The 26,398-nt window shown below is 45.9% G+C and overlaps 1 protein-coding gene across 1 annotated transcript; it reads right to left on the bottom strand.

Moving 5' to 3' along the window:
• Positions 1-641: 641 nt before the first annotated feature.
• On the bottom strand, positions 642-12,427 carry LOC103652907 (receptor protein kinase TMK1). Its single transcript, XM_008679900.3, has 2 exons — positions 9,923-12,427; positions 642-1,642 (listed from the first exon to the last, which is right to left on the bottom strand). Exons 1-2 carry the CDS (start codon positions 12,195-12,197, stop codon positions 1,173-1,175), a joined length of 2,745 nt encoding a protein of 914 aa, XP_008678122.1. The 5' UTR covers positions 12,198-12,427; the 3' UTR covers positions 642-1,172.
• Between the last annotated feature and the right edge of the window lie 13,971 nt (positions 12,428-26,398).

The raw sequence follows: 26,398 nt of genomic DNA, 5'->3' as shown, positions 1-26,398 counted from the left end.
ACGGCCCCACCACCCCACATCCCATGTCCAGATCAAGTGCCGCGCTATTTTAGGGATCTGTTTTTATGGCAGTTATAGATGTGATGCCAGATTTTGAGCATAAAAATCATCATGTTAAGTATAAAATAGTGTCAGACATAGTACGAAACCCTATTTCCATCACATTGCATACGGGTCCTGTTTTTATGGAAGGTACAATCATCACCCACCAGGCGTGCATGCAGTTTTCCTTGCAGACAAATGATGATCGTTTTTTTCCAATGGCACATGACGATCATGTGTTGTGCCCTAAACAACGATGATCATGAGCTGGTGTTCTAAACAATTGGAACTATGCAAGTGATTCTGAATGTTTAGTATCCAATGTTCAAATTCAATAGTGTACCTGTATTCTGATGCTCAAACAGTTTCCTGCTGGTGTTATGAATAATCGGAAGCTGCTATGCATTTGGGTGCAACAGTTGAATGTGATATGTTAGGTTACATTAAATATTCTTTGGTATCCTAAGGACATTTCTCTGATTCATCTTATCTTTTGCTTTGCAGGCTGTACAAAGCTAAAGCTTAGACATTTGTTTATTGGTTCTTGCCAGTACAAGACGTCCAGTATGAAAAAAAAAAATTGCATGCTAACGCAAAACTTGAACTTTTGGTAGCATCGTTTCGCACGTTCAGGTATTTGAAGAAAACAATCCTGACGGTTGGTTGTACAGAGCAAATACAGATACTAGATAAATAATAATGAAATCATGGTTGGTTGTACACAAAAGGCAACCCTCTACATCCTAAAAAACTAACCACCAGAACTCGCCTTCGGCGAAGCTATGGTTTCTTTCATCTCTTTTCCCTCTTCACCATTCAAGAACAAAATGTTTCTCAGTGTCCAAAGTGACCAAATTGTATAAACAGGCTAAGCTAGATACAGCACAAGTTTTCTGGTATCATGACTTCCCTCTCAAGTTTGAGCCTGGTTAGCAGACATTCAATGAATGAAGATGCTGATTATCAAGTAACCTTGTTTTCAATGCGCTAACTACAACCTGACTGGCTGGCACATTGACCTTCAAAGCTGTTCGTGATCCAGACGTGTGGGGACTGGGGAGCCTCTTGATGTGCCACACCATGGTTCCTCATTTATATGTATGTATGACAAAAAAAAGCCTCGCTAATTGTCAATGGTACTTCCTTGATGTGTTGTGTGCGCTGAATGAATCCGAATCCGATATAGTGAAATCATCGCATCTCCATATTTCTAGGTGCTGGTGAAGACCCATCTCGCTTGTCCCACCCTCCTCATCGTCATCATCAACAATGTTGGTTGGCTTCCACTGGTCCACTAGGCTGGAAAGCCTGTTCACGCAGTGACCCATGTCTGGCCGCTGGTACGGTTCCCGCGCCGTGCAATGGCGAGCAAGATCGGCCACCTCCAGCAGGCTGTTCCAAGATTCAGCGCTGAGCTCCAGGGTGGGGTCCAAAAACTTCCTGAACTTCTCTTTGTCGAGCATGTTTTTTCGGAAGCTCGTTACGAGATGCGTTTCGCCATCGGGTAATGAGTCATCAAGTACTTTCCTTCCCGTAATCATCTCCATCAGTATCACACCGTATGCATACACATCTACTTTTGTAGTGACCTTTCCTGTAGCTGTATACATACCAATGGCATGTTTGTAAATATTATGCCCCACTAAAAAACTTGACAATGCAAAAACAGGGGGGGGGGACAGTTGTTCAATACAATTCTATGCATTTCTTTCCAAAAGACTAATCCTGAAACACCGAATCTGAAGAAAATGTACAGAAAAAAGCATAAAATATGAGCACCACTGAAAAAAGGGCTGTCTGGGAAATGGCTGAAAAGACTTGCAGAATTTGTTTATGACACCCTGTGTTTTTCATCTTCATCCATCAATAAATGGATACATGACATCAGTTCCAGTCTAATTTTGTTTAAGGTGTTCTAATTGTATTCCGATGTACCAAATGGTGCAAAATCTCGTCGCTGTTTAGTTGCAATAACAGAACTAAATCAGGCTTTACTAGGTGCCGAGCATGATATGGACCATATATTACTAGTACTCATTTTTTGACATCACCAAAAAGAACAGACATGTAAACAACTTTCTGTACTTTTGAAAGAATGGACATAACCAAAGGAAAAGGTTCAGTAATTTCATTTGGAGTTGACCATTGGCTTCAACTATCAGCAATAAAATTGTACGTTTTTCTATATATCTGATTAGCAGAAGTTTGTGGGTTCATATGCCATCACCAGTGGAAAACTGAACTGTTGTGCTGCTTGCTTAGGAGTGTTCATCCTCGCAAGCATATGACTGAATGATGCATGCATATATACTATCAAACAAATGTTTGGATGCATTAACATCTTCTGTGCAGTAAAAAATGGCCAGACAAAGGACTCATGAAGCGGTTGCTATAAACCTGTCTAGAGATGAAAAGGGGCGACGATCATGTAAAGCGGTTATTAAAACCACTTATTTATAAGAAAATGTACATCACACAACACACAAGCCACTGAGGCTTTTCTATCAACCTTCCTAAGAGCGAAAGAAAACTCACACACATAAATGACACTGATAAAAACTTAAAACTAATTAAACTCACATCCATCTCAAATGATCAACAAAATGAAATGTGTACTGGCATCATATGTCATTCCAATCATGTCGTACAGTTGTTTTTTCAAGTAAAAATAGAGCGCCGATGGTCTCCAACAATCATAATAGCAACAGACAGATTATAAGCACCTGTAACTTGTCACTCTAAAAAAAGTGGAGTGATGGTAGAATTAATTGTCTAACTGGCTTTTCTGGAAAAAAAACTCAGCCAGGGAGGAAAAGACCGCTCTCCCGATATTATATTAAGAAGAGACTGAAACATGGTCCCGACCGAGAAAATCCCTGAACCCTGGCCCACCATCACTAGCAGGTCGTCACTACTCACTCTGCAACGGCCCAACCAGAGGGTGGCGCGTAGGACGTAAAGGCAGGGCACAACGAGAGGATTTTTTTTAACCAAGCCTGTAATTCGCCCCCGAGGGGGATCGAACCCGGGAGGATTGAACCCAAGACCTGGAGGTGCTACTCGGAAGCTTTAACTATTACGGTGGAGGCCTTTTCGCTAACTGGCTTTTCTGTCCAAGAGGATTTTTCTCGAACACGCAGGAAAGCTGTGTATCATTGCATTAATAGAAAAGGAGAATTAATTACAGCACACACCACACCCGAGGTTCACTTGTTACAAACGCGCCTGTTCACCTAAAGGAAGGACCACTAACCACCACCCCTGACAACCTAGGGACCCTCCTGGACATGATCAGACAGCAGCGATAAACCTCTAGCTCCAGCCATGATCCAGCTTCAAAGATCAGTCCCCATCATAACCAAAGCTGTTGGAAGATGGGGGGATTTTCCATCGAACACAGTCATTTCCATGCCTCCACAGAGTCCAAGCGCCCAAGATGATGAGGGGATTCAATCCATTTTGGATAATGCCGCTAACTGAATTGGAAACATGCCTCCACCATTCATCAAAAGATGGTAATGGGGCCTGAGGGGCTAGTGCAGGCAGCCCCATTCTTTGGAGGATGGACCAAAATTGCCTCACAAAGAAGCAATTGACCAGAAGGTGGTCAATAGTTTTGATGACCCATGAAGGAAGATCTAATGCCATGGTGTGATAGATAATAGTAGAGGTGATGATTGTTAAGCCTATTTCCTTCCATGTTTAGGAGGTTTCCTTCCCTATTAGGTGTTGGCTGATTGCCCCTAATTAGGTGATACCCATCCCTATCAGGTGTTGGCTGATTGCCCCTGATTATGTGCTAATGGGTGATTCTTTCCTATATGGTTGTTTCCTATTTAGTGTGAGATCTCCCTGATTGACTCCGTGATCATTGTTTCTATAAATCAGGTGTAGCACAATCTGGTAGAGGTCTATATATTGTAATCCTGCTACTCAGTGCAATACAACACACAATATTCCATGCTATCATGGTATCACGAGACAGTCACAATCCTATAACCTATTGCTTCCACTAAACTCTTCCCTGCCTACGCTGCCTGTCGCTGCCTGTGCTGCGCCACCATGGCCTCTGCAGAGCCTCCGCCCGTCGCCGACGCCGCACAGGTGACACCGTGACAGCTCACCAGGCCCTGGTCGCCGCCGCTGATGCAGCAGCCAAGGCAGTCGCCGCCGCCCAAGATCAGGTCGGCGCCGCTCAGGACACCCTCGCCAGGGAACGCCAGGCCACCTCCAACCTTGAGCGTGCTGCAGTCGTCGCCCACAACGCCACCTTGCCACCACCCCAAGGCGGTGTCCCGAACAACGATGCCGATGCTATTGAAGACCCCGACTACGAGGCTGCCATCATTGCCAACCTTCACGTGCAGGCGGCGAGTATCTAGAACCTACATGCCCTTGTGCATATGGTTTTGGATCCCCTTTCTTCCCACTACAATCGCTGGCGCGATCTCGTTCTGCTCGCCCTCGAGCGGTACGCCCTCACCGACCATGTCCTCTCCGACGCCTGCCCCGCCACGCCATCCTGGCGGCGCATGAATTCCATCGTGCTGTCCTAGGTGCTGGGCACACTCTCCCCCGAGCTGATGGAGTCTGCTCGCACCTCAGGTGGCACTTGGCGCCGCGTCTGGCTGGCCATCGAAGAGCAACTCCTCGGCAATTGCGAAGCTCGCACACTTCGCCTCGACGCCGAGTTTCATGTGTTCATGCAGGGCGATCTCTCCGTCGGTGACTATTGTGGCAAGATGAAGGGGATGGCCGGGGCCCTTGGTGATCTTGGTGAGGTCATCCACGACCGTACCCTCATCCTGAACGTGTTGTGTGGCCTGAATGAGAAGTTCGCCCACATGAAGGTCCACTTCAAGCGCTAGTAGTCGTTCCCCTCCTTCGCCGACGTCTATAGGTGTACATTTGGGCCGAGCCTGATGGGCCGGCCCGAAGCACGGAAAAAAAAAGCACGGCCCAGGCACGGCACGACCCGAAATATTTTAGTGTCGGGCCGGGTTTGGGCCGAGGTCACGGCCCATGGGCGGGCACGAGCACGGCCCGTTTAAGGCAGGCATGAAATAGCCCATATAGAGGCACGAAAAGGCCCATATATTTATTCAAACCACACTTTCATTCCACACTTTCATATACTTGATAAAGAACACAAAGCTAGAGATAATGCTAGTTAGATATTTTTTGTAGCTTTGAATTAGAGTATGTGATGTAATTTTACTTTTGCTATGAACATTAGACAATAAATTGAACTTACGAACTTTGTATAGAGCTGATTATACTCTTTTTCCTTCTAACAAAATGATTTGTAAATGAGATAGTCATTGCATAGCTGTGGTAACTTTAATACAAATATTAAGTTTGTTTTTGTTCAAATTTATTTGTCTTATCTTTTATTTGTTTTATTATTTTTTGAATTTAGGGCTTTGATGTGAATTTAGGGCCAAAAACTGAATTTCGGGCCAAAATTGAATTTCGGGCCCTAATGTGAATTTCGGACCAAAAAATGAATTTCGGGCTTTTATAATTTCGGGTCGCCCGAAATGGGCCCGGCACGTTTAAGCAATTACGGGCCGGGCCGTGGGCCGGGCCGGCACGGCCCGAAATTCAAACGGGTCGGGTCGGCCCGAAATTCAAATAATACGGGCCTTTTCGGGCTTTGGCCGGACCGGGCGGCCCGAATGTACACCTATACCGACGTCCGCAATGATCTCATACTCGAGGAGATAGACTCCAGCACGCCACCTCCGCCTCCGGCCACCGCTCTCGTCGCCAGTACCACTGCTTCCTCCATCGCCCCTCCCCCTGGAGGTGTCACGGCGCCCGCTGGTGGTACCAGCCAACCCACTAGCAACACCCATGGTGGGGACTCCTCTGCTAGTGGTCGTCAACGGTGTCGCCCCAACAACGGAGGAGGCAAGGCTCAGTCGCCCTGGCCTTCGTTGTACAATCCATGGACAGGGCAAATCACGATGTGGCCTAGCCCCACTGGACAGCAGCGCGGCATACGTCCGCCTGCACACTAGAGCACACCACAACAGGCGCCCCAGCAGGCACTCTTCGCTGCACCACAGCAAGTGCCCCAGCAAGCGCTCTTCGCTGCTCTGACCTAGTACACCCCTCTGTCGTGTCACTTTACCCAACCCGTCGGGCCGGTTCAGCATCAGCTCAGTCCGCCACTGCATCAGCTTAGGACTTCGTAGGCCGTAGCAACCCCTTGCGGTTCCTGCCTCTCAAACTGCGCCATGGACTCTGTAGACTGAATCCTGGGATCAGTAGTCTCTCGCCAGCAACTTCAGCACCATGACCCTCAGTCCTCCTGGCGCCACGGACTGGGTCATGGATTCTGGTGCTTCCAGTCACATGACTCCTGACAGTGGTAACATCTCTTTATTTCGTCCTCCGCGCTCCACTTCCATCATGGTTGGAAACAGATCCACTTTACCTGTCAGGCTGTCACAACTTCTGGCCACTCCATCATATCGGGTCCCTTTTATCTTAATAACATTCTTGTTGCCCCCAATATTGTTCAAAACCTCATTTCAGTTCGTCAATTTACTTCTGATAACAGTTGTTCTGTCGAATTTGATCCTCTTGGCCTTTCTATGAAGGATCTTCATTCCAGGAGCGTGATCGTCGGGTACAATAGCTCCGAGCCCCTCTACACCCTCGGTGCTCCAACATGTTCCCCGGTGTCCCGTGCCCTTATTGCCATTGTCTCCTCCACTATTTGGCATCGCCGCCTTGGCCATCCTAGACATGAGGCTCTGTCCAAACTCACTAGTACTTCTGCCATCAGTTGTAATAAAATTACTAGTGATTCCATCTATCATGCTTGTTAAGTTGGGTGTCACACTCGCCTACCTTTTGCAAACTCTACTTCGCGAGCTCTTAAGAATTTTGATTTAATCCATTGTGATCTGTGGACCTCTCCCATTTCCAGTGTTTCCGGTTATAAATATTATCTTAGTATTCTTGATGACTGCTCGCATTTTCTTTGGACGTTTCCTCTTCGTCTTAAATCCGAAACATTCAATATCTTGGCTATTTTTTCTCTTATGTGAAGGCACAGTTCGGCTACACCATCCGAAGCATTCAATTTGACAACGGTCGTGAGTTCGACAACTCTTACACTCGCACCTTCTTTCTCACTCATGGTGTTTTGCTCCGGATGTCATCCTATTGGGTCGAAGGTCTTCACACCGCTACATACCTCCTTAATCGGCTACCCACCAAAACCCTGGCCTTACTTATGGCACCCCCAATTTCGCCCTCTTCGGCTCTCACCCCGCCTATGACCACCTCCGCGTTTTTGGTTGTGCGTGTCACCCAAACATGTCCGCCACCTCTCCTCACAAGCTCCCCCCCCCCCGCTCTAGCCTTTGCGTCTTTCTTGGCTATTCCAACAATCACAAAGGCTATCGCTGTTTGGACCTTTCCACCAACAGAATTCTCACCTCGCGCCATGTAGTTTTTGATGAGGCCTCGTTTCCCCTTGCCGGCTCTCGAGCCTCGATCACTAACCTTGATTTTTTGTCTGAGCTTGAGGAGTCGATCTTGCCGATCGGGCCCTCCGCTGCAGGTACTCGCCTCACCTCGCCGACGACCTCGCTCGTCGCGGTTGCTGCACACAGTGGTACCTGCCGCTGAACAGGGCCTCGTGTTGTTGCCCCTGCCATCAGTCGCGACTGCACCACGTCCGGCTCCCGCTCGGCACTAGACATCCGTGTCTTCACCCGCGTAGCCTCGCCACTTGCACCAGCCGCAGCCCTGCCGGCTACACCCTTGAAGGTGTACCATCGACGACCACACGTGGTCTCGGAGACGCCTGTGGTTCCTATGCCCCCATCACACCGGTGGTTAACCAGCATGGGATGGCCACCCGCAGCAAGGCTGGTTTTCGAGTGCCTGCTGTGTTCAGTGCCACGACTCCCTCTCCTGTCCCAAAGACCTACCGCAGTGCCCTTGCCAATCCAAATTGGCGCCACGCGATGCAAGAAGAGTACGATGCTCTGCTCTCCAACATCACCTAGGATCTCGTTCCCTGGCCCCCTGGCACCAACATCGTCACCGACAAGTGGATTTTCCGTCATAAATTCAATGTTGATGGTTCTCTCGACAGATACAAGGCTCGTTGGGTCCTTCGTGGTTTTACTTAGCGTCCCGGCGTGGATTATGATGAGGCCTTCAGCCCAGTGGTCAAGCCGGCCACAGTCCGCACTGTTTTGTCCTTATCACTCTCTCAACACTAGCCAGTTCATCAAATTGATGTCAAGAACGCATTCTTACATGGCACTATCACTGAGATGGTCTACTGCTCTCAACCCACAGATTTTGTTGACCCCACTCAGCCTCATGCCGCCTGTCAGCTCAATAAGTATCTTTATGGTCTAAAGCAGGCGCCTCGTGCTTGGTATAGTTGCTTTGCTACTCACTCACTCTGGGGTTTGTCGAAGCCAAGTCGGATACTTTGCTGTTTATATATCATCATGGGATTGACATGGCTTACTTGCTGCTTTATGTGGATGACATTGTTCTCACTGCTTCCAGCCAAGACCTTCTACGTCGCATTATCACTGCTCTTCAGAAGGCATTCTACATGAAGGATATCAGTACTCTCCATCATTTCTTAGGTTTGGTTGTTGAGCAACATTCAGAGGGCCTCTTCCTTTCACACCAGCAATATGCTCTCGATATTCTTGAGCGTGCTGGTATGTCCGATTGTAAGCCGTGTAGTACTCCTGTCGACAGTCATGCTAAGGTCTCTGCCATGATCGGTACCATTGTCAGCGACCCCACTCAGTATCGTAGCCTGGTCGGCGCTTTGCAGTACTTGACTTTCACCCAGCCTGATATCTCCTATGTTGTTCAGCAAGTGTGTCTTCATATGCATGATCCTCGAGATGTTCACCTCTCGGCACTCAAGCGTATCCTGCGCTACCTTCGTGGGACACTTAGTCATGGTCTCCTTCGCCCATCCACGACCTCTGTTGTGCTCGTCTACACAGATGTTGATTGGGCCGGATGCCTGGATCCTCGCAGGTCTACTTCAGGGTACACTGTTTTCCTTGGAGACAACCTCATCTCCTGGTCCTCCAAGCAGCAGCCTACGGTGTCTCGCTCCAGTGCAGAGGTCAAATACAGGACAGTTGCTAACGGTGTCGCCGAAGATTCCTGGCTGCGTCAGTTACTACAGGAGCTTCATAGTCCCTTGACCAAGAGCTCCTTAGTTTATTGTGACAATGTCAGTGTTGTCTACTTGTCCACTAACCCGGTTCAGCATCAGCACACGAAGCATATCAAGATTGATCTCCACTTCATCCGTGAGCGCGTTGCCATTGGTATGTTCGTGTTCTTCATGTCCCAACGACGTCTCAGTTTGCGGACATCTTCACCAAGGGGCTGCCCACTTCTGTCTTCACCAAGGGGTTGAGATAAGTTGATCCTTCGTACACCCAACCTAGCTCGAGTGTGGCTCCCCAATACAAGACAAACTAATCTCATGCGTCATGCATTGCACGGAACCAAACACAGCCTACACCTCTGCTAGCTATTCTTGTTTCTGCTTTTCAGATACAACCTCAGAAATCTGTCAGTGTATTACCAAACAATCAAATTGAATTAAGCACAGCTCCGTGTAGTTCTACAGTGGAAAAAATCCTGCTTGTTAGGATCATGTAAAGAGTTGAGTGCCTAAGGTAATTTATAGATGATCCTAACTTGCTGACTAGTGTAAATTGAAAGCATAAAAATTGCTCAAGTAAAAAAATAAACTATAATTGAACTGAAAGCAGCCAAAGTAACAGAAGTAAGAATTACATGCAAGACAATTACTGATAGTACTTGAAGACAAAATATTTACAGAAGTAAGAAGTGAACATACTGGCATATTCAGGCGCAAGGTATCCAAATGTCCCTGCTACTCTTGTCATCATGGACTTATCTGTATCTTTCGCAAGCTTGACCAATCCAAAGTCCGAAACCTTGGCTCTTAAATCTTGATCAAGCAATATGTTGGAAGGCTTCAGATCCCTATGAATGAAAGTCTCCTGCGCCAAACCATGCAAATATTCTATCCCCCGGGCAACATCCAAAGCTATTGTCATCCTCTGTGTCCATGTAAGAGGAGTATAACCACTCTGCTGAAGATCACACAAGTGCTGGCGCAGTGTTCCTCCTGACATATATTCATAGACCAAGAGCCTCTCATTGCCATGGGTGCAGTATCCAAGCAATGCAACCAAGTGCCGATGTCTCACCTTCCTAAGAACGTCAATCTCAGCCATGAATTCTTGCAGCCCTTTAGTTCCCATAGTGCCACTGTCGCACCTCTTCACAGCAACCAGCTTGTCATTGAGAGTCCCCTTAAAAACCACCCCAAAGCCCCCTGTACCTAAGATGTAGTCCTCATCAAAGTTGTTTGTGGCCTTTAGTAGCACACTCATCGGTAATTGCATCCCATGGGACTCGAAGAGGTCAGCAATGCTTGTGTTGTCAGCACTTGAATGACTGTAAAGCTCAGTTGAGCCTACAGAACCACTTATGTTGCTATGGCCATTTGTCCCAACTACCTGAATCTTCATCACCTCAGATTCACCAGAAGGGCTCTTTGTTGAGATAGGACTGAACTTGTCCACATTCTTGTTCCTTCGATGATGTAGGAAAAGCCCAACACAAATGACAAGAAGAATGACAACTAGAAGAATTCCAACGATCATTCCCGCATTTGACTTTGAGTTATGTGAACCTGTAGGATTTGAAGATGAGGACCGAACATTGGAGCCACCCCCTCCACTATCACCACCTGATTCCCCAAACGAGTTGCCTGCAGTCATCAGCTTTATATGCTGCTTGAACTCAGGCACTTGTCCAGTAAGGCGATTATTTGAGACATCAAGATAATTGAGACTTTTCAGTGTCGTCAAAGCATCTGGTATTACCCCAGTAAGTCGATTGTTAGACAGATCCAGCCGCTGAAGTCTAGTCAAGTTCGCAAAAGCCGGTGAAATAAGCCCTGACAAGTTCCGGCGAGGCAATTTGATTTGAGTTACATCCATTTTGATGCAGGAAAGACCAGGCCATGGATCGCATGGGTTGTTGCCTGCCCACTTCTTGAGCTGCAATGGGTATCCAAACCCTGAAGCCACCCCAAGCAGAGTGGTCACCAGTGGATCGCATGGCCCAGGGTCTTCGTGACAGAACCCGTTCCCAGAATCAATATCCACAGTCTTAGCTGCGAATTTTGGTTTTGGCCCTTGAAGAAAGTTATTGGACAGCGCCACATCCTGAAGGCTTGTGATCCCTACAAGAGAGGGTGGCACCGGTCCGGTGAGGCTGTTGTCTCTGACATTGAAAGTCTCCAGCTGCGTGTTGGGATCAAACTCCGGGATCGGGCCGGTGAACGAGTTGGACTGAAGCCACAGTGTCTTCAAGCTCGGCAACTTCGCCACAACGTCAATTGGCCCTGACAGCATGCCGTTCGACCTCTGGCTGTTGAGCTGCAGCGTCTCCAGCGAGCCCAACGCCTCTAACCCCACCGGCAGGACCCCGGTAAGGTTATTGTACGACAGCCGCAGCGTCTGTAGCGACGTCAGGTTGGCAAGAACCGCCGGGAAGGGGCCAGAGACAGAGGCATTGGAGGCCGAGAAGGTCTGAAGCATCGCGCACCCCGCGATAGCGTCGGGGATGCTCCATGGCTCGAGAGGGAGGTCGTCCATACTGAGCTTGAGCAGCGAGGGGAGACCCTCGAGGAAGTCCGGCGGCAGGGTGGAGAAGGCGTTGCCGTCGAGAACGAGGGTCTCGAGGGAGCCCATCTGGGCCAGGGAGGGCAGGTCGCCCTCCAGCGCGTTGCCTTGGAGCTGCAGCGATTGGAGCGCGGTGAGATTGGCGAGGGACGAGGAAAGGGTGCCGGATAAATGCAGCTTGGCGAGGTTGATGCCGGTGACGCGGGCGGCGCCGTTGCAGGTGACGCCGCTGAAGGAGACGCCGCCGCAGACGTCGGTGCCGGTCCAGGACGGCGGCGGGTTGGTCAGCGACTTGGCGAGGTCCAAGATGACGCCCGCGTCCGGGGTCATGGCCGTCGCCGCGGAGGCGGGGCCGGGGCCGGCGAAGGCGAGGAGGAGCAGGAGGGGGAGGAAGAGAAATCCCGCCCTCCCCATGTCGGATTCGCCGTAAAGGGGGCGCAAATGCGACGGATTGTTCAGCGGAGAATTCTGATTTCTTGCCTGGACCGGGAAGATGTATTTTTGGCGTCTCCGGCCGCGCGGTGCTTCTGTTCCCTCTCTCTCTCTCCCTCTTGTTTCTCTCTCTATAGATTTTCTCTCCTGTTGCCATTTGTGTGTGTGGGAATTTTCTCTCTCCTGGATGGATCTCGTTTCATTTCGTTCATCTGCTTCGGCTGTCTGCGGCGTGGCGCGTACGTCCTCGCGAGTGTGGGCTGTCGCGGGACGTCGTGGGTTGGGCCACTCATGTCCCTTTCCATGAACACGTCCATGTACTACAAGACACTCTCTTTTTTTTTTGCGCGCGGAGAAACATCTCAAATAAGTTATAATACTCCCTCACCGTTGCAAAAATAATTGGCGTTTCACGATTTAAATTTTATCTCAAAACAATTGTTAGAGCATCTCCAAGAGCTCTCCATAAAACGACTCCTCAAAATCAGTTTTAAGGGACATCTAAATAATAAGTGGGGGTAAATTTTAATCCTTTCTCCAACAGATCCCTTAAAGCAGCAGTTTGTTTCTGGGGAGCCCAAAAAACCCCTCATTTGTAGCTACAAATGAGGGAGTTTTAAGGGCTATGAAAAAGTTGGGGACGCTTTAGGGGAACTGTTGGAGACATGTTTTTGTGTTTTTCCCCAAAAAATAGATTTAGGGGAGACTTCTGGGAAGCTTTTGGAGATGCTCTTATTCACTTTTCAATACATTTTTTCTTCTTCTAGTATATACTTTATACATTTTTTCTGTTTTTTATAAAGGATGTTAGTCTTTTGCCTTGTACTAGCTAGTGGAAGTGCACGCACGCCCGTGATAAAAAAAATACAATGGTGAAACAAGTATGAACAACAAGCAATGGTCTGACGACGGAATTAACAATATATGTATATCAACAGTAAGCAAAGAGATTTATTCAGCAAAGGAATTACAGATGCCAGTATGTCGTCTCATCATCTAGAGCACAGATATAGATAAATAGACTACAGAAGGAATTGGAGATGAGGCGACGAGAACAAAAGGAAGATGGAGATAGCTAGAGGATGACAGGTTCTTGCCCCTTGCTTTGTGTTGCTTGCAGGTGAAAGGTCCCTTCTGGGTTTTGGTGTTTTAGATAACGACACAATTAAGGACGGATAAGTGTGTTGTGTGTGTTGAACGGGTTCCTAGTGAAAAGCATGTAAGGTTCAACACACGTGGAAGATGTGATATTCCATATAGGCTATGGTGAATATGGATTATAGGTATCACAAGTGAAGAAGATGGAGGATGGACATTGATTAAGTGGAAAATCAATATACATGTCTTGGAGACAGTTGATCAAACTGACGAAGAAGGCAAGGACTTCGAGGGGCCAAGAAAATGGAGAAGGTCAAGAGGACTCAGGTACCTAAAGCCTAAGTGAAGAATATGGTCTTGCTAGAGGTCGAGGTTGATTAGGATAAGAAGAGACATGGTGCATTGAAGACAACAACATAACGATGTGACTTAAAGCCAACGAGGTAATTCATATGGTTTATGATTTAAGTCATGGAAAGGGTCATGAGGGTGTTGGAGCTCAAAGATGACTAATGAGATCAAGTTATGTTGACTTGGAGTTTTGGAGTCCAACCCCAGGCTCAAACAGGTCAAAAAGCAATATGATGAAAAAGGTTAAGTATGAGAGGTTTGATCATTTGAACATATTGCATACACCTTTTACTATATATTTGGCACTTTGATTTGCACTCTAACGTCGTTCGAAGTGAAAGTGCCATTTTGGTCCCTATTTGATAGGAAACAGAGAAGCAATGGAGAAAAGGAGAAAGTGGTGAGTCCATGTGACTTAGTCAATTAGATAACACTCTAATTATATTTATCTAAGTCATAGGAAGGTGCCCAAGAAAGTCCAAGTTGATTGGAAGAAGAACCAAAGAAAAAGGACTTAGAATCAGTAGTTTGGGTGCACCTGGCCCTCTACAGGACTCGGTCCTATGTGCACCGGACCCTCTACAGTGAACTGGCTGGTCTCGGGATTTTGACTAAAAACCATCGGACCTTCTATAGGAATCGGTCCTATGTGCACCGGACCTCCTACAGGAACTGGTCATGTGTGCACCGAACCACCAATAATGAACTTCGCAGTCTCGGGAATTTGGCTAAAATTCACCGGACCATCTACAATACTCGGTCCTGTGTGCACCGGACCCTCTATAGGACTCAGTCCTGTGTGCTTTGGACCCGCTATAGGACTTGGTTCGGTACACCGGACCACCTGGGTCCAATGGTTAGCCTTGGTAGAGAAGGAAACAACCAATCATAATCTTGCAAAGGTAGGCGACCGTTGGAGGCCTGGTGTGCACTAGGCCAGTCCGGTGCACCTACAGATAGAATAGTTTCCATATTTATTTTGCAACGGTTATGGGAGGCTTTGGGGCTATAAATAGGCCTTCCCACGACCTACACTTGGACACCAAGGCAACAAGCAACTGTAGTGATATTGCTTAACCATCCTCTACCTCTCTCTTATGTATCTCTCTATAATCAGTGTTCGGGCGCATGTGTTAGCCAAAAGAGATAGTCGTAGTGCTGCTACGATAAAGAGCTAGTGAGCAAGGACTTGAGCATTCTTTTGTGTTGCGTTCTTCCACCGTTGAGCTATCAACCTATGATAATCGCAGTTCTACTGTACTGCAACATCGACTGAAGATAAGGGAAGACTTTGTTTATCACCTAGGTGATAAACTAGAGCAAACGGAGGAAGGAGTTGAAATAAACTTCAAGCCAGGTTGGCTAACTCCAACGTGGATGTAGGCAAGCATTTTAGGATTGGCCGAACCACGGGATAAATCTTTTGTGTCTTTTGTCTCTGTTTTGTTCATTGTCTCTTGTTTATTCGTGGTTGCACGTATTCTAATCTTATCTTTTGTATAAGCTGTTCTTGGAGTGCAGGTCCTTTGTGCGACAAAGAACTTCATTCCGCTGCAACTGACTCTACTTGATTGGACTCCACTGCAATCAATGTTTTAAGTAGAGTAAGAAAGTCCTTAGTTTTGGTGTAAATTTTTATTCGCCTATTCACCCCCTCTAGGCGACATCCAGATCTGTGTTCCCCTCAAAGGAAACTTTCAGCAGAAAGCAGGAGGCCCTGCTGTTGTGTTGTGTGTCATATGTGTTATATATATATTGGCCGGCAGCAGTAGTCAAGCCGATAGTGCTTCATGTCTAGTTCAATTAGCCAGCTGCTAGCTAATCAGACAATGTGTTTCAGTTCTAAACAAACTTAAACTATGTGTAGTGGCAAAAACACCATTGAATCAGATAATTAATTTGGTTCAGTATGATTCACAAAATGAATTATGTGTACTATCTCTTAAGTCTTTTTTATAAGGGAAGTTTTATTAAATCAAGATAGTTACATCGAGGTATAAAAACCTTGAGATTTTCCCGACCTCTGCCCACTTAAGGAACACCCAACCTTTAGGGCTAGTTTGGGAACACTAATTTTTCATGGGATTTTCATTTTCCCAAAGGAAAATGAACTAATTTCCCTTAGGAAAATGAAAATCCCATGAGAAATTAGTGTTCCCAAACTTGCCCTTAAATAGAAAAAAGGAAAAAAACACTCACACTATAAGATTTTGAATCATGAGACTAGACTACCACCCATGTGCGCGGATAAAATATTCCTTGGCCACCTGTGCTAGTCGCTAATAAGCCGCTGCAACTAAATCCTGAATAGCAGGCTTCTGCAGAATAGCCCAAGTATAAAGCCAATGTATAACTGAATATATAACTTGTAGAGGAGAAGCAAATATTCTTTTTTTTCAAAAACCAAGTCATTCCTGCATAACCACATAGACCAACAAAAAGATGCGGAGAAAAACAAGTCTAAGATTATTAGTAATTCCCCAACCAAGATCCAAACATATGGGCAACATTGTTGGGAGGTTTTATACCAGATGAAGCAAATATAATTAACCATGCTGCTCTCACAAAATGACAATAAAAAATGATTAATTGTCTCGACTTTATGACAAAAACAACATTGTCTACCGCCTTGCCAAATCCGTTTAGCTAGATCATATTTCATTAAAATAACACCTTTACATAGGTACCATAAAAAGATCTTAAGGGGAGTTCTCATTTTCCATATTTTCTTATTTATATTAAATACGTCACTATTAAGGCCAAATAGTGAGATTTCACAGAGAACTGTCCATTCGGATGTAAAGCCCAGGGAAATTCATCCTCTCCTTGTTCCTGCACAACATTAGAAATACATGGTAATAAGCTATTCCAAGCATCTAATTTGTGACCAATTAAATCTCTTCACCAGGTTATTTTTGTTGGAATGGCTTGTAGTACATCTACTGCAGTGCACACCTTATTCCTAGCGATATTATATAAGGACAGATACTGTTTATGCAGGGACGCATTTCCCAACCATTTGTCTTCCCAAAAATCTAATTTTTGATCCATCTTTGATTATAAGAGCCGAAATGAAGGAAATCATGTTTGGCATTCATTAGACTTGCCCAAATATGAGAGACCCCGATTTTTCACTATACTTTGGGAGAGTGGTTTCGATCCTAAATACTTGACTTGTTACGTAGGATCTGTTGCCATGTTCCATCTAAGGTTATTAGTTTATACAACCATTTACTTAGTAAATCCGTGTTTTTTTATCTCAAGATTATGGATTCCAAGACCTCATTCTTGCTCTTTCGGTTGGCACATGATATCCCATTTGGCCAAGCGATATTTATGTTTTTGCTCGTCGCTTTGCTAAAAGAATATTGAACGAAAATAGTCCAACTTTTGTAGAACTCCTTTAGGGACCGAGAATAAATGCATCATGAACATAGGTAGGCTACTAAGGACCGAGTTGATAAATATTGATCTCCCTCCTGTTGACAGATATTTACCTTTCTAGCTGCTAAGTCTTTTTTCAAAACGTTCCTCTACTCTTTTCTAAACGATATTTTACTCTTTTCTAAACGATATTTGATAATTTCCTACAATGAATAGGAAAACCGAGATATCTCATTAGTAGAGTTCCTAGATTACAACCGAAAAGCTCAATGTCACTGGCTCTTTGTTCGTGTGCTTCCCCAAAACAAAATATTTCACTCTTATGAAAGTTTATTTTGTGGCCTGAGAGTTGCTTGAACGCACATAAGATGAGTTTCATATTACTAGTTTTTTCAAGATCATGGTCCATAAAAATAATTGTGTCGTCGGCGTACTGTACCAACAAGATGTGGCACCACACCAGTCGCCTGATCGTCAATTTTGGCTGTATTGATCAATATTGCTAGCATGTGCACGACCATGTTAAACATGATTGGAGGTAAAGGATCATCTTGCCTTAGACATTTCCTCATGTGGAAATAAGTACCTATATCATTATTAACGTTCACCACAATGCTTCCTCCATATATAAAATATTTCACCCAAGAAAGGTCATTTAACCTTATCATATGTTTTTTCGAAATCTATCTTGAAGATGACACCATTCAACTTCTTCCTATATAGCTCATGAGCCGTTTTGGCCCCCATCCCTCCAAGATGTTGTGCCCTTGCATAAAAGCAGTTTGTGTTGGGCTAATCAGATTGTCTACGATAGAATTTAGCCTTAAGGTAGCCACTTTTGTAATTATTTTGAAGCTCACATTTAATAGACATATCAGTCTATAATGTTGTATTTTGTTTGCTTCCTGTAATTTTGGGATTAGACTAATAACTCCAAAGTTATGGCTTAAAAGCAGTAATGTTCCTGAATGTAGGTCATGGGACATCTACATGAAGTCTCCCTTCATCAAATCCTAGAATTTTTTTGTAGATTTCAGCTGGGAAGCCATCTGGTCCTGTAACTTTCTTATGTTCTAGTCCAAAGACAGCCTCTCGAATCTCCTTTTCACTAAAAGGAGCCGTGAGATATTCATTTTCGGAATTAGTAACTTGTTTGATACCAGCTGCCCAATTCTCGTCTAGCATAAACAAATTCTCACCGCAAAACAATCTTTTAGTCCTGTTTGTTTCCTTTCATTTTGAGAAATTGTAATCTTACTGATGAAATAGGCTAATTTTTTAGAATATGACATTCCACCACTTTTCAAAGTTATCATATAAGTCTATTTCAAATTTATGGGGTGAGAGATAGAAATTGATTCTACAGATTTACATGCTATGTTTTCGATGTACAACTTATATCACACTATTCTATTTGTTTTGCTATAACATAAATGTAGTATATAACTATCTCTCTCATATAATTTAGAATAATATAAAAATATATTACATATATAAATATATAAACTTAATTAGTTTTGTCTAAATTATAATTATTAAAATAAAATTCAATTCCAACGAAACAAACGAGGCCTTATAGAATTGAGTAATATATGATTTTAGATTGTTATATCCCCTCCACTTTTCCATTGTACACAAGTTTACGTACAGTCTGTTTGATGACCACCTTGCTCACAATCCATTTTCAAATACCGAAGTATTTCTCTTGAATATGTGTTGATATACTAGCTTCTTTGCATTTGCTTGCATCTTAAGGGAGCAAACGTCTCTACTTTATCAGTATTCAGGAAGACAGAAGATGTTGTCAACACCATGTTGGCCAAGGGATCCATCCTCAGCGAAGATGCTCTCAACCTAGCAAGATCCTTTGACGAGCGTCACAACATCCTATCCAATGCTACTGCCACTGTTGCATCTCTAGACCGCTAGTATGGCTTGGGTGAAAAGATCAATCTAGGAAGGGCCATTGTTGGCTGCAAGGTCAAGGAGGTGAATGAACGCTACCAGGTCTCAAAACTCAGGAAGTCTGCCTTGGCTGTTGCTGAGCAGAAAGCCAGCGTTGCAGGCTCTGCTATATTGAGTAACCAATATGTCTCAGTTGATGCCTCGTGGCTAACAAAAGCCGACGGCACTATGTAACGTGGAGGAGGGGTAAGAAGGTAGAAGGAAGCAGGGAGCAGGTATGGGATGGAGCTATATTGTAGATGGATCAAATCTTTCTTACAGACTTCCCCTCGACCAGCGTATTTATTCATTGCGTCCAGTATTCGACCGCTCACGCAGGAGCCACACGCGCGCCTCGTATCTGGGCTGCTCACGCAGGAGCATTACGCACGCCACTCTGGGCCGCTTAAACGCACGTTGGGCCTCCGCACACGCTTCTCGGTCTTCTGCACTTCCTCCGTCTGGGACGACGCCATGCCAATTGCCTGGTCACACGCCGTGCCCAGCTCCTTCTCCTCTTCAGCCTTGTTCAGTTCCGATTCCTTCACCTTTTCCTCCATCCTCTCCGTGACAATCCCCCGGCGACGAGGACCTGCTTGCCCCCAAGCAGGAGCCCGCGGGAAACGTTGATGCAAGAGCAGAGCGTCTTCCCACGTTGCCAGAGATGCTGGCATGCCTTACCACTGGACGAGGATCTGGGATAGGCCATCTGCATTCAGGCGACGCTGCAGGACGCGTTCAGGAACCTGAAAACCTGACAATGACTGAGGCAGTTGAGCGATAGGAACAGATGGTACCACAGCCTTTTTAAGTTGCGAGACATGAAAAACGGGGTGTATGCGTGAAGAAGCAGGAAGCTCCAGTTTATAAGCAACTGAACCAACTTTGGAGAGAATTTTGAAAGGCCCAAAATAACGAAAGGCTAGCTTCTGGTTGGATCTGGGAGCCAGTGAAGACTGAATATAAGGTTGCAGTCGTAGATAAACTGAATCGCCGATGGAAAAGGATCTTTCCGAGCGATGCTTGTCAGCCTGTGACTTCATCCTCAACTGAGCTCGAGACAAGTGTTGATGCACCAGAGCAGTCATAACCACCTTATCTTGTAACCACTCATCTAAAACTGGAATGTCCGAGTATGAGAACACATCCAGGCCGAATGGTTTGGGCACATATCCATAGAGCACCTCGAAGGGCGAAAAACCGAGTGATTCATGTTTGCTAGAGTTGTACCAAAATTCAGCTAGATATAACCACTCAATCCATTTACTTGGACAAGCATTGACAAAACAGCGTATAAAGGTTTCCATACACTGATTCACGCGCTCTGTTTGTCCGTCGGACTGTGGGTGGTAAGAAGAGCTCATATGCAGTTGCACTCCAGCCAACTGAAACAGACATTTCCATAATTGACTGGTGAACACCCTATCTCGGTCTGATACTATGACCAGAGGCATCCCATGTAGTTTGTAAACATGTTGCATAAATTCTTTAGCAACCAGCAATGCAGTGAATGGATGTCTAAGGGCAACGAAGTGACTGAACTTTGAAAACTTATCTACTACCACCATGACGCAGTTCTTCCCTCCAGACATCGGTAGCCCTTCCACAAAGTCCATAGTAATTGTTTGCCAAGCACCCGCTGGAATGGGTAGGGGTTGTAAGAGCCCAGGATACTTTGTTCTGTCTGATTTGGACTGCTGGCATATGGCACACGATGCTACAAAGTGTTTGGTCATCTTCCTCATGCCAGGCCAAGCGAACAACTGTTTCAACTTGTGATAAGTAACTGGGAAACCAGAGTGGCCCCCAACAGCCGAACTGTGAATAGCCTCTAAGATAGACTGCTGCATAGCTCCATTGTTACCCACCCAAATGCGATTGTTAAACTTAAGCAGACCATCCTGCAAGGAGAAGTTGGGCACAGCAGAACTATCAACAACCAACTTGGCCAACAATTGTTTAGTTTCTTTATCCAACAGGTAACCATCGATGATGGCTTGGCACCACTGAGGAGAGCAAGCTGACAGGGCCAAACAAGATGCCTCAGTATGCGCTCTGCGAGACAGTGCATCTGCTACTCGGTTTTCAGACCCTTGTTTGTAGACAATCTTGTATTGCATCCCTAAAAGCTTAGTGAATACTTTTTGCTGCCAGGGGGTATTAAGCCTCTGCTCATTTAAGTGAATTAAGCTCTTCTGATCTGTGAATATGACAAATTCTCCATGTAGCAAGTAATGTCTCCATTGTTCCACCGCCACCAAAATTGCCAAATATTCCTTTTAATATGTGGAGAGACCTTGAGTCTTAACCCCTAAAGGTTTGCTGATAAAGGCCAATGGATGTCCATCTTGTAAAAGGACTGCCCCAACTCCATTCTTACACGCATCAGTCTCCATACAAAATGTTTTAGAAAAATCAGGAAGTGCCAAAACAGGAGCCGAACTCAGGGCTGTTTTCAGAGAACTGAATGCTATCTCATGCTTAGATGTCCAGATGAACAACACCCTTTTCTTTAGAAGCTGGTGAAGTGGCTTGGCTAGAACAGCAAAGTGTCTCACAAATTTTCTATAGTAGCCTGCTAAACCCAAAAAGCTTCTTAATTCTTTCACATTAATAGGTGTCGGCCAGCTTAATATCACTTCAATCTTAGTCTGATCAGTTGCCACTCCACTAGCACTAATAACATGCCCCAAATATGATATTTCTCTCTTAGCAAACTTGCACTTGGAGATGTTGACAAACCAATTATCCTGCTGGAGGAGAGACAAGACTTGCTGGAGATGAGTCAAGTGTTCCTCAAAGGTGGCACTATATATTAAGATGTCATCAAAAAAGACAATGACACACTTGCGAAGCAAAGGTGCCAAAGTTGTGTTCATAGCACCTTGGAAGGTTCCTGGTGCACCACATAAGCCAAAAGCCATGACTAAGAACTCAAACTGTCCATGGTGTGTTTGGAAAGCCGTTTTGAATTCCTCCCCAGGCTTGAGTCGGACCTGATGATACCCTGACAGTAAGTCCAAAGTGGAAACCATGAAGAACCAGCTAGCTCATCCATAAGTTGATAAAAAACTGGAATGGGAAACTTCCATTTGACAGTTAAGGCATTTAAGTAGCGGTAATCCACACAAAACCGAAAGCTGCCATCTTTTTTTCTCACCAATAACACAGGAGAAGAAAACTCAGATGAACTAGGTCTGATAATACCAGCCTGCAGCATCTGAGTAATTTGTTTCTCTATCTCATCTTTCAATGTAGGAGGATATCTGTAAGGTCTGATATTCACAGGAGTAGCACCTTTGATCAGAGGTATAGCATGATCACAAGCCCGAACTGGTGGAAGAGAAGTAGGCTTGGCAAAAATAGAAGCAAACTGGGACAGAATAGAAGATATAGCGGGGTCCAGAGAGCTATCATCAGCAGGAACAACAGCTGCACTGATAGGAGTAATATGGAGCAGCAAGTCTGTCGCCATAACAGCAGAACATCCATACAACATTACTTGTTCACCCTGATAAGGTATACAGAGCCACTTGTGTTGCCAGTGCACCTTCATAGGACTATAACGTTCCAGCCAATCCATACCTAAAATAAGGTCAAATGTAGGCAAATTCAACACATGCAAGTCCTGGACAAAGCTGCAACCCTGAATACTCCAGACAGCCTGAGATATCATGTTTGTGCAGGATAAAATTGTTCCATCAGCCACTTGCACTTGCAGAGGACAACCTGGTACAGATTTCAAACCACCTCTTCCTGCAACAATGCCAACTTTGATGGAACAATTTTATCCTGCACAAACATGAGGTGGTAAGGGTAGAGGGTGTGGAGCTGAAGGCTTTGACCATGTCCGAAAATCTCCCTTGCGATGATCAGGGCGCACGGACGGAGTCGCCACCTCTTCCTGCAACAATGCCAATGAACAAGCAGAGTCCAAGTCCAGAGGGCGTTGAAGCATTACGACAGCGCGGATATCACTACGTAAACCCTCCACAAAACGTGTAGCAAAAAACATTGGATCAGGAACTGAATCGTAGACTGCTAACTGATCCACAAGAGTTACAAACCTATCCTGGTACTCAGACACACTCCCTTGCTGCTGTATACGAAAAAGCTGTCTCAATAAGAATTGTAACTGATCACGACCAAAGGGATCGTGTAACAGTCGACATAGGAGTGGCCAGGACAGATTGGGGTGTTGCCGCTCAATCGACTGAAACCAACATGCCACCTGGGGTGAAAGGTGCATGGATGCTACCTGAACCCACGCTTCAGCATCTACTTCATACATCCCAAAATACTTTTCACAACGTGATATCCACAACCTGGGGTTATCACCCTCGAACGAAGGAAATGGCAGCTTTGGAAGTTTTCCCAGAGAACGCCCCAAAGCATCAGAACCACGCGGGTGCACACTAGACTGATCAAACAAATGCCCTGGATAACGCAGATGAGGAATCGCTTGAGGAGATGTGTGCATACCCTTGACCGGGGCAGGGATGTAGGTCGTTACCGACCCAAAACCCTGATCCCGGTGGTGCAGATCATCGCGGTGCCCAGCGGGGCCGTCAGCTTGCAGGATCGGCGTGTGGTGTTCCAGCGACGACGACGGCTTGCCGAGGAGGCCTGGTTCGGTGCTCGCCATGTCTCGCATCGCCTGATCCCATTGTTTGTTCATCTTCCGCAGCTCCAGCTTGACGTCGTCCAGAGCGCCTTCCACCTTAGGACGCCATGTGCACAACTCGGCGCTCGAATGTTCGAGTGCGAGGAGGCGCTCTTCCTTGGTGCGATTGAACTCGGTGAAGCGCTGCTCCCACTTGAGATCCAGAGCAGTGAACTTCTTCTCGATCTCATCCAACAACAACTTGGAAGACGGATCCATCCCGATTTTGTGGCGCTGCAACCTGGTGTCGTGCCCGTGAGGGAACGTAGGTTCCAGATTGGCGCCGATCCCAAGAGATCGGTGGCTAACTGATACCAATTGTAACGTGGAGGAGGGGTAAGAAGGTAGAAGGAAGCAGGGAGTAGGTATGGGATGGAGCTATATTGTAGATGGATCAAATCTTTCTTACAGACTTCCCCTCGACCAGCGTATTTATTCATTGCGTCCAGTATTCGACCGCTCACGCAGGAGCCACACGCGCGCCTCGTATCTGGGCTGCTCACGCAGGAGCATTACGCACGCCACTCTGGGCCGCTTAAACGCACGTTGGGCCTCCGCACACGCTTCTCGGTCTTCTGCACTTCCTCCGTCTGGGACGACGCCATGCCAATTGCCTGGTCACACGCCGTGCCCAGCTCCTTCTCCTCTTCAGCCTTGTTCAGTTCCGATTCCTTCACCTTTTCCTCCATCCTCTCCGTGACAATCCCCCGGCGACGAGGACCTGCTTGCCCCCAAGCAGGAGCCCGCGGGAAACGTTGATGCAAGAGCAGAGCGTCTTCCCACGTTGCCAGAGATGCTGGCATGCCTTACCACTGGACGAGGATCTGGGATAGGCCATCTGCATTCAGGCGACGCTGCAGGACGCGTTCAGGAACCTGAAAACCTGACAATGACTGAGGCAGTTGAGCGATAGGAACAGATGGTACCACAGCCTTTTTAAGTTGCGAGACATGAAAAACGGGGTGTATGCGTGAAGAAGCAGGAAGCTCCAGTTTATAAGCAACTGAACCAACTTTGGAGAGAATTTTGAAAGGCCCAAAATAACGAAAGGCTAGCTTCTGGTTGGATCTGGGAGCCAGTGAAGACTGAATATAAGGTTGCAGTCGTAGATAAACTGAATCGCCGATGGAAAAGGATCTTTCCGAGCGATGCTTGTCAGCCTGTGACTTCATCCTCAACTGAGCTCGAGACAAGTGTTGATGCACCAGAGCAGTCATAACCACCTTATCTTGTAACCACTCATCTAAAACTGGAATGTCCGAGTATGAGAACACATCCAGGCCGAATGGTTTGGGCACATATCCATAGAGCACCTCGAGGGCGAAAAACCGAGTGATTCATGTTTGCTAGAGTTGTACCAAAATTCAGCTAGATATAACCACTCAATCCATTTACTTGGACAAGCATTGACAAAACAGCGTATAAAGGTTTCCATACACTGATTCACGCGCTCTGTTTGTCCGTCGGACTGTGGGTGGTAAGAAGAGCTCATATGCAGTTGCACTCCAGCCAACTGAAACAGACATTTCCATAATTGACTGGTGAACACCCTATCTCGGTCTGATACTATGACCAGAGGCATCTCATGTAGTTTGTAAACATGTTGCATAAATTCTTTAGCAACCAGCAATGCAGTGAATGGATGTCTAAGGGCAACAAAGTGACTGAACTTTGAAAACTTATCTACTACCACCATGACGCAGTTCTTCCCTCTAGACATCGGTAGCCCTTCCACAAAGTCCATAGTAATTGTTTGCCAAGCACCCGCTGGAATGGGTAGGGGTTGTAAGAGCCCAGGATACTTTGTTCTGTCTGATTTGGACTGCTGGCATATGGCACACGATGCTACAAAGTGTTTGGTCATCTTCCTCATGCCAGGCCAAGCGAACAACTGTTTCAACTTGTGATAAGTAACTGGGAAACCAGAGTGGCCCCCAACAGCCGAACTGTGAATAGCCTCTAAGATAGACTGCTGCATAGCTCCATTGTTACCCACCCAAATGCGATTGTTAAACTTAAGCAGACCATCCTGCAAGGAGAAGTTGGGCACAGCAGAACTATCAACAACCAACTTGGCCAACAATTGTTTAGTTTCTTTATCCAACAGGTAACCATCGATGATGGCTTGGCACCACTGAGGAGAGCAAGCTGACAGGGCCAAACAAGATGCCTCAGTATGCGCTCTGCGAGACAGTGCATCTGCTACTCGGTTTTCAGACCCTTGTTTGTAGACAATCTTGTATTGCATCCCTAAAAGCTTAGTGAATACTTTTTGCTGCCAGGGGGTATTAAGCCTCTGCTCATTTAAGTGAATTAAGCTCTTCTGATCTGTGAATATGACAAATTCTCCATGTAGCAAGTAATGTCTCCATTGTTCCACCGCCACCAAAATTGCCAAATATTCCTTTTCATATGTGGAGAGACCTTGAGTCTTAACCCCTAAAGGTTTGCTGATAAAGGCCAATGGATGTCCATCTTGTAAAAGGACTGCCCCAACTCCATTCTTACACGCATCAGTCTCCATACAAAATGTTTTAGAAAAATCAGGAAGTGCCAAAACAGGAGCCGAACTCAGGGCTGTTTTCAGAGAACTGAATGCTATCTCATGCTTAGATGTCCAGATGAACAGCACCCTTTTCTTTAGAAGCTGGTGAAGTGGCTTGGCTAGAACAGCAAAGTGTCTCACAAATTTTCTATAGTAGCCTGCTAAACCCAAAAAGCTTCTTAATTCTTTCACATTAAT

Source organism: Zea mays, chromosome 4, assembly GCF_902167145.1.
Source record: "Zea mays cultivar B73 chromosome 4, Zm-B73-REFERENCE-NAM-5.0, whole genome shotgun sequence".
NCBI lineage: Eukaryota > Viridiplantae > Streptophyta > Magnoliopsida > Poales > Poaceae > Zea > Zea mays.
This window is presented reverse-complemented; position numbering and strand designations above follow the sequence as displayed.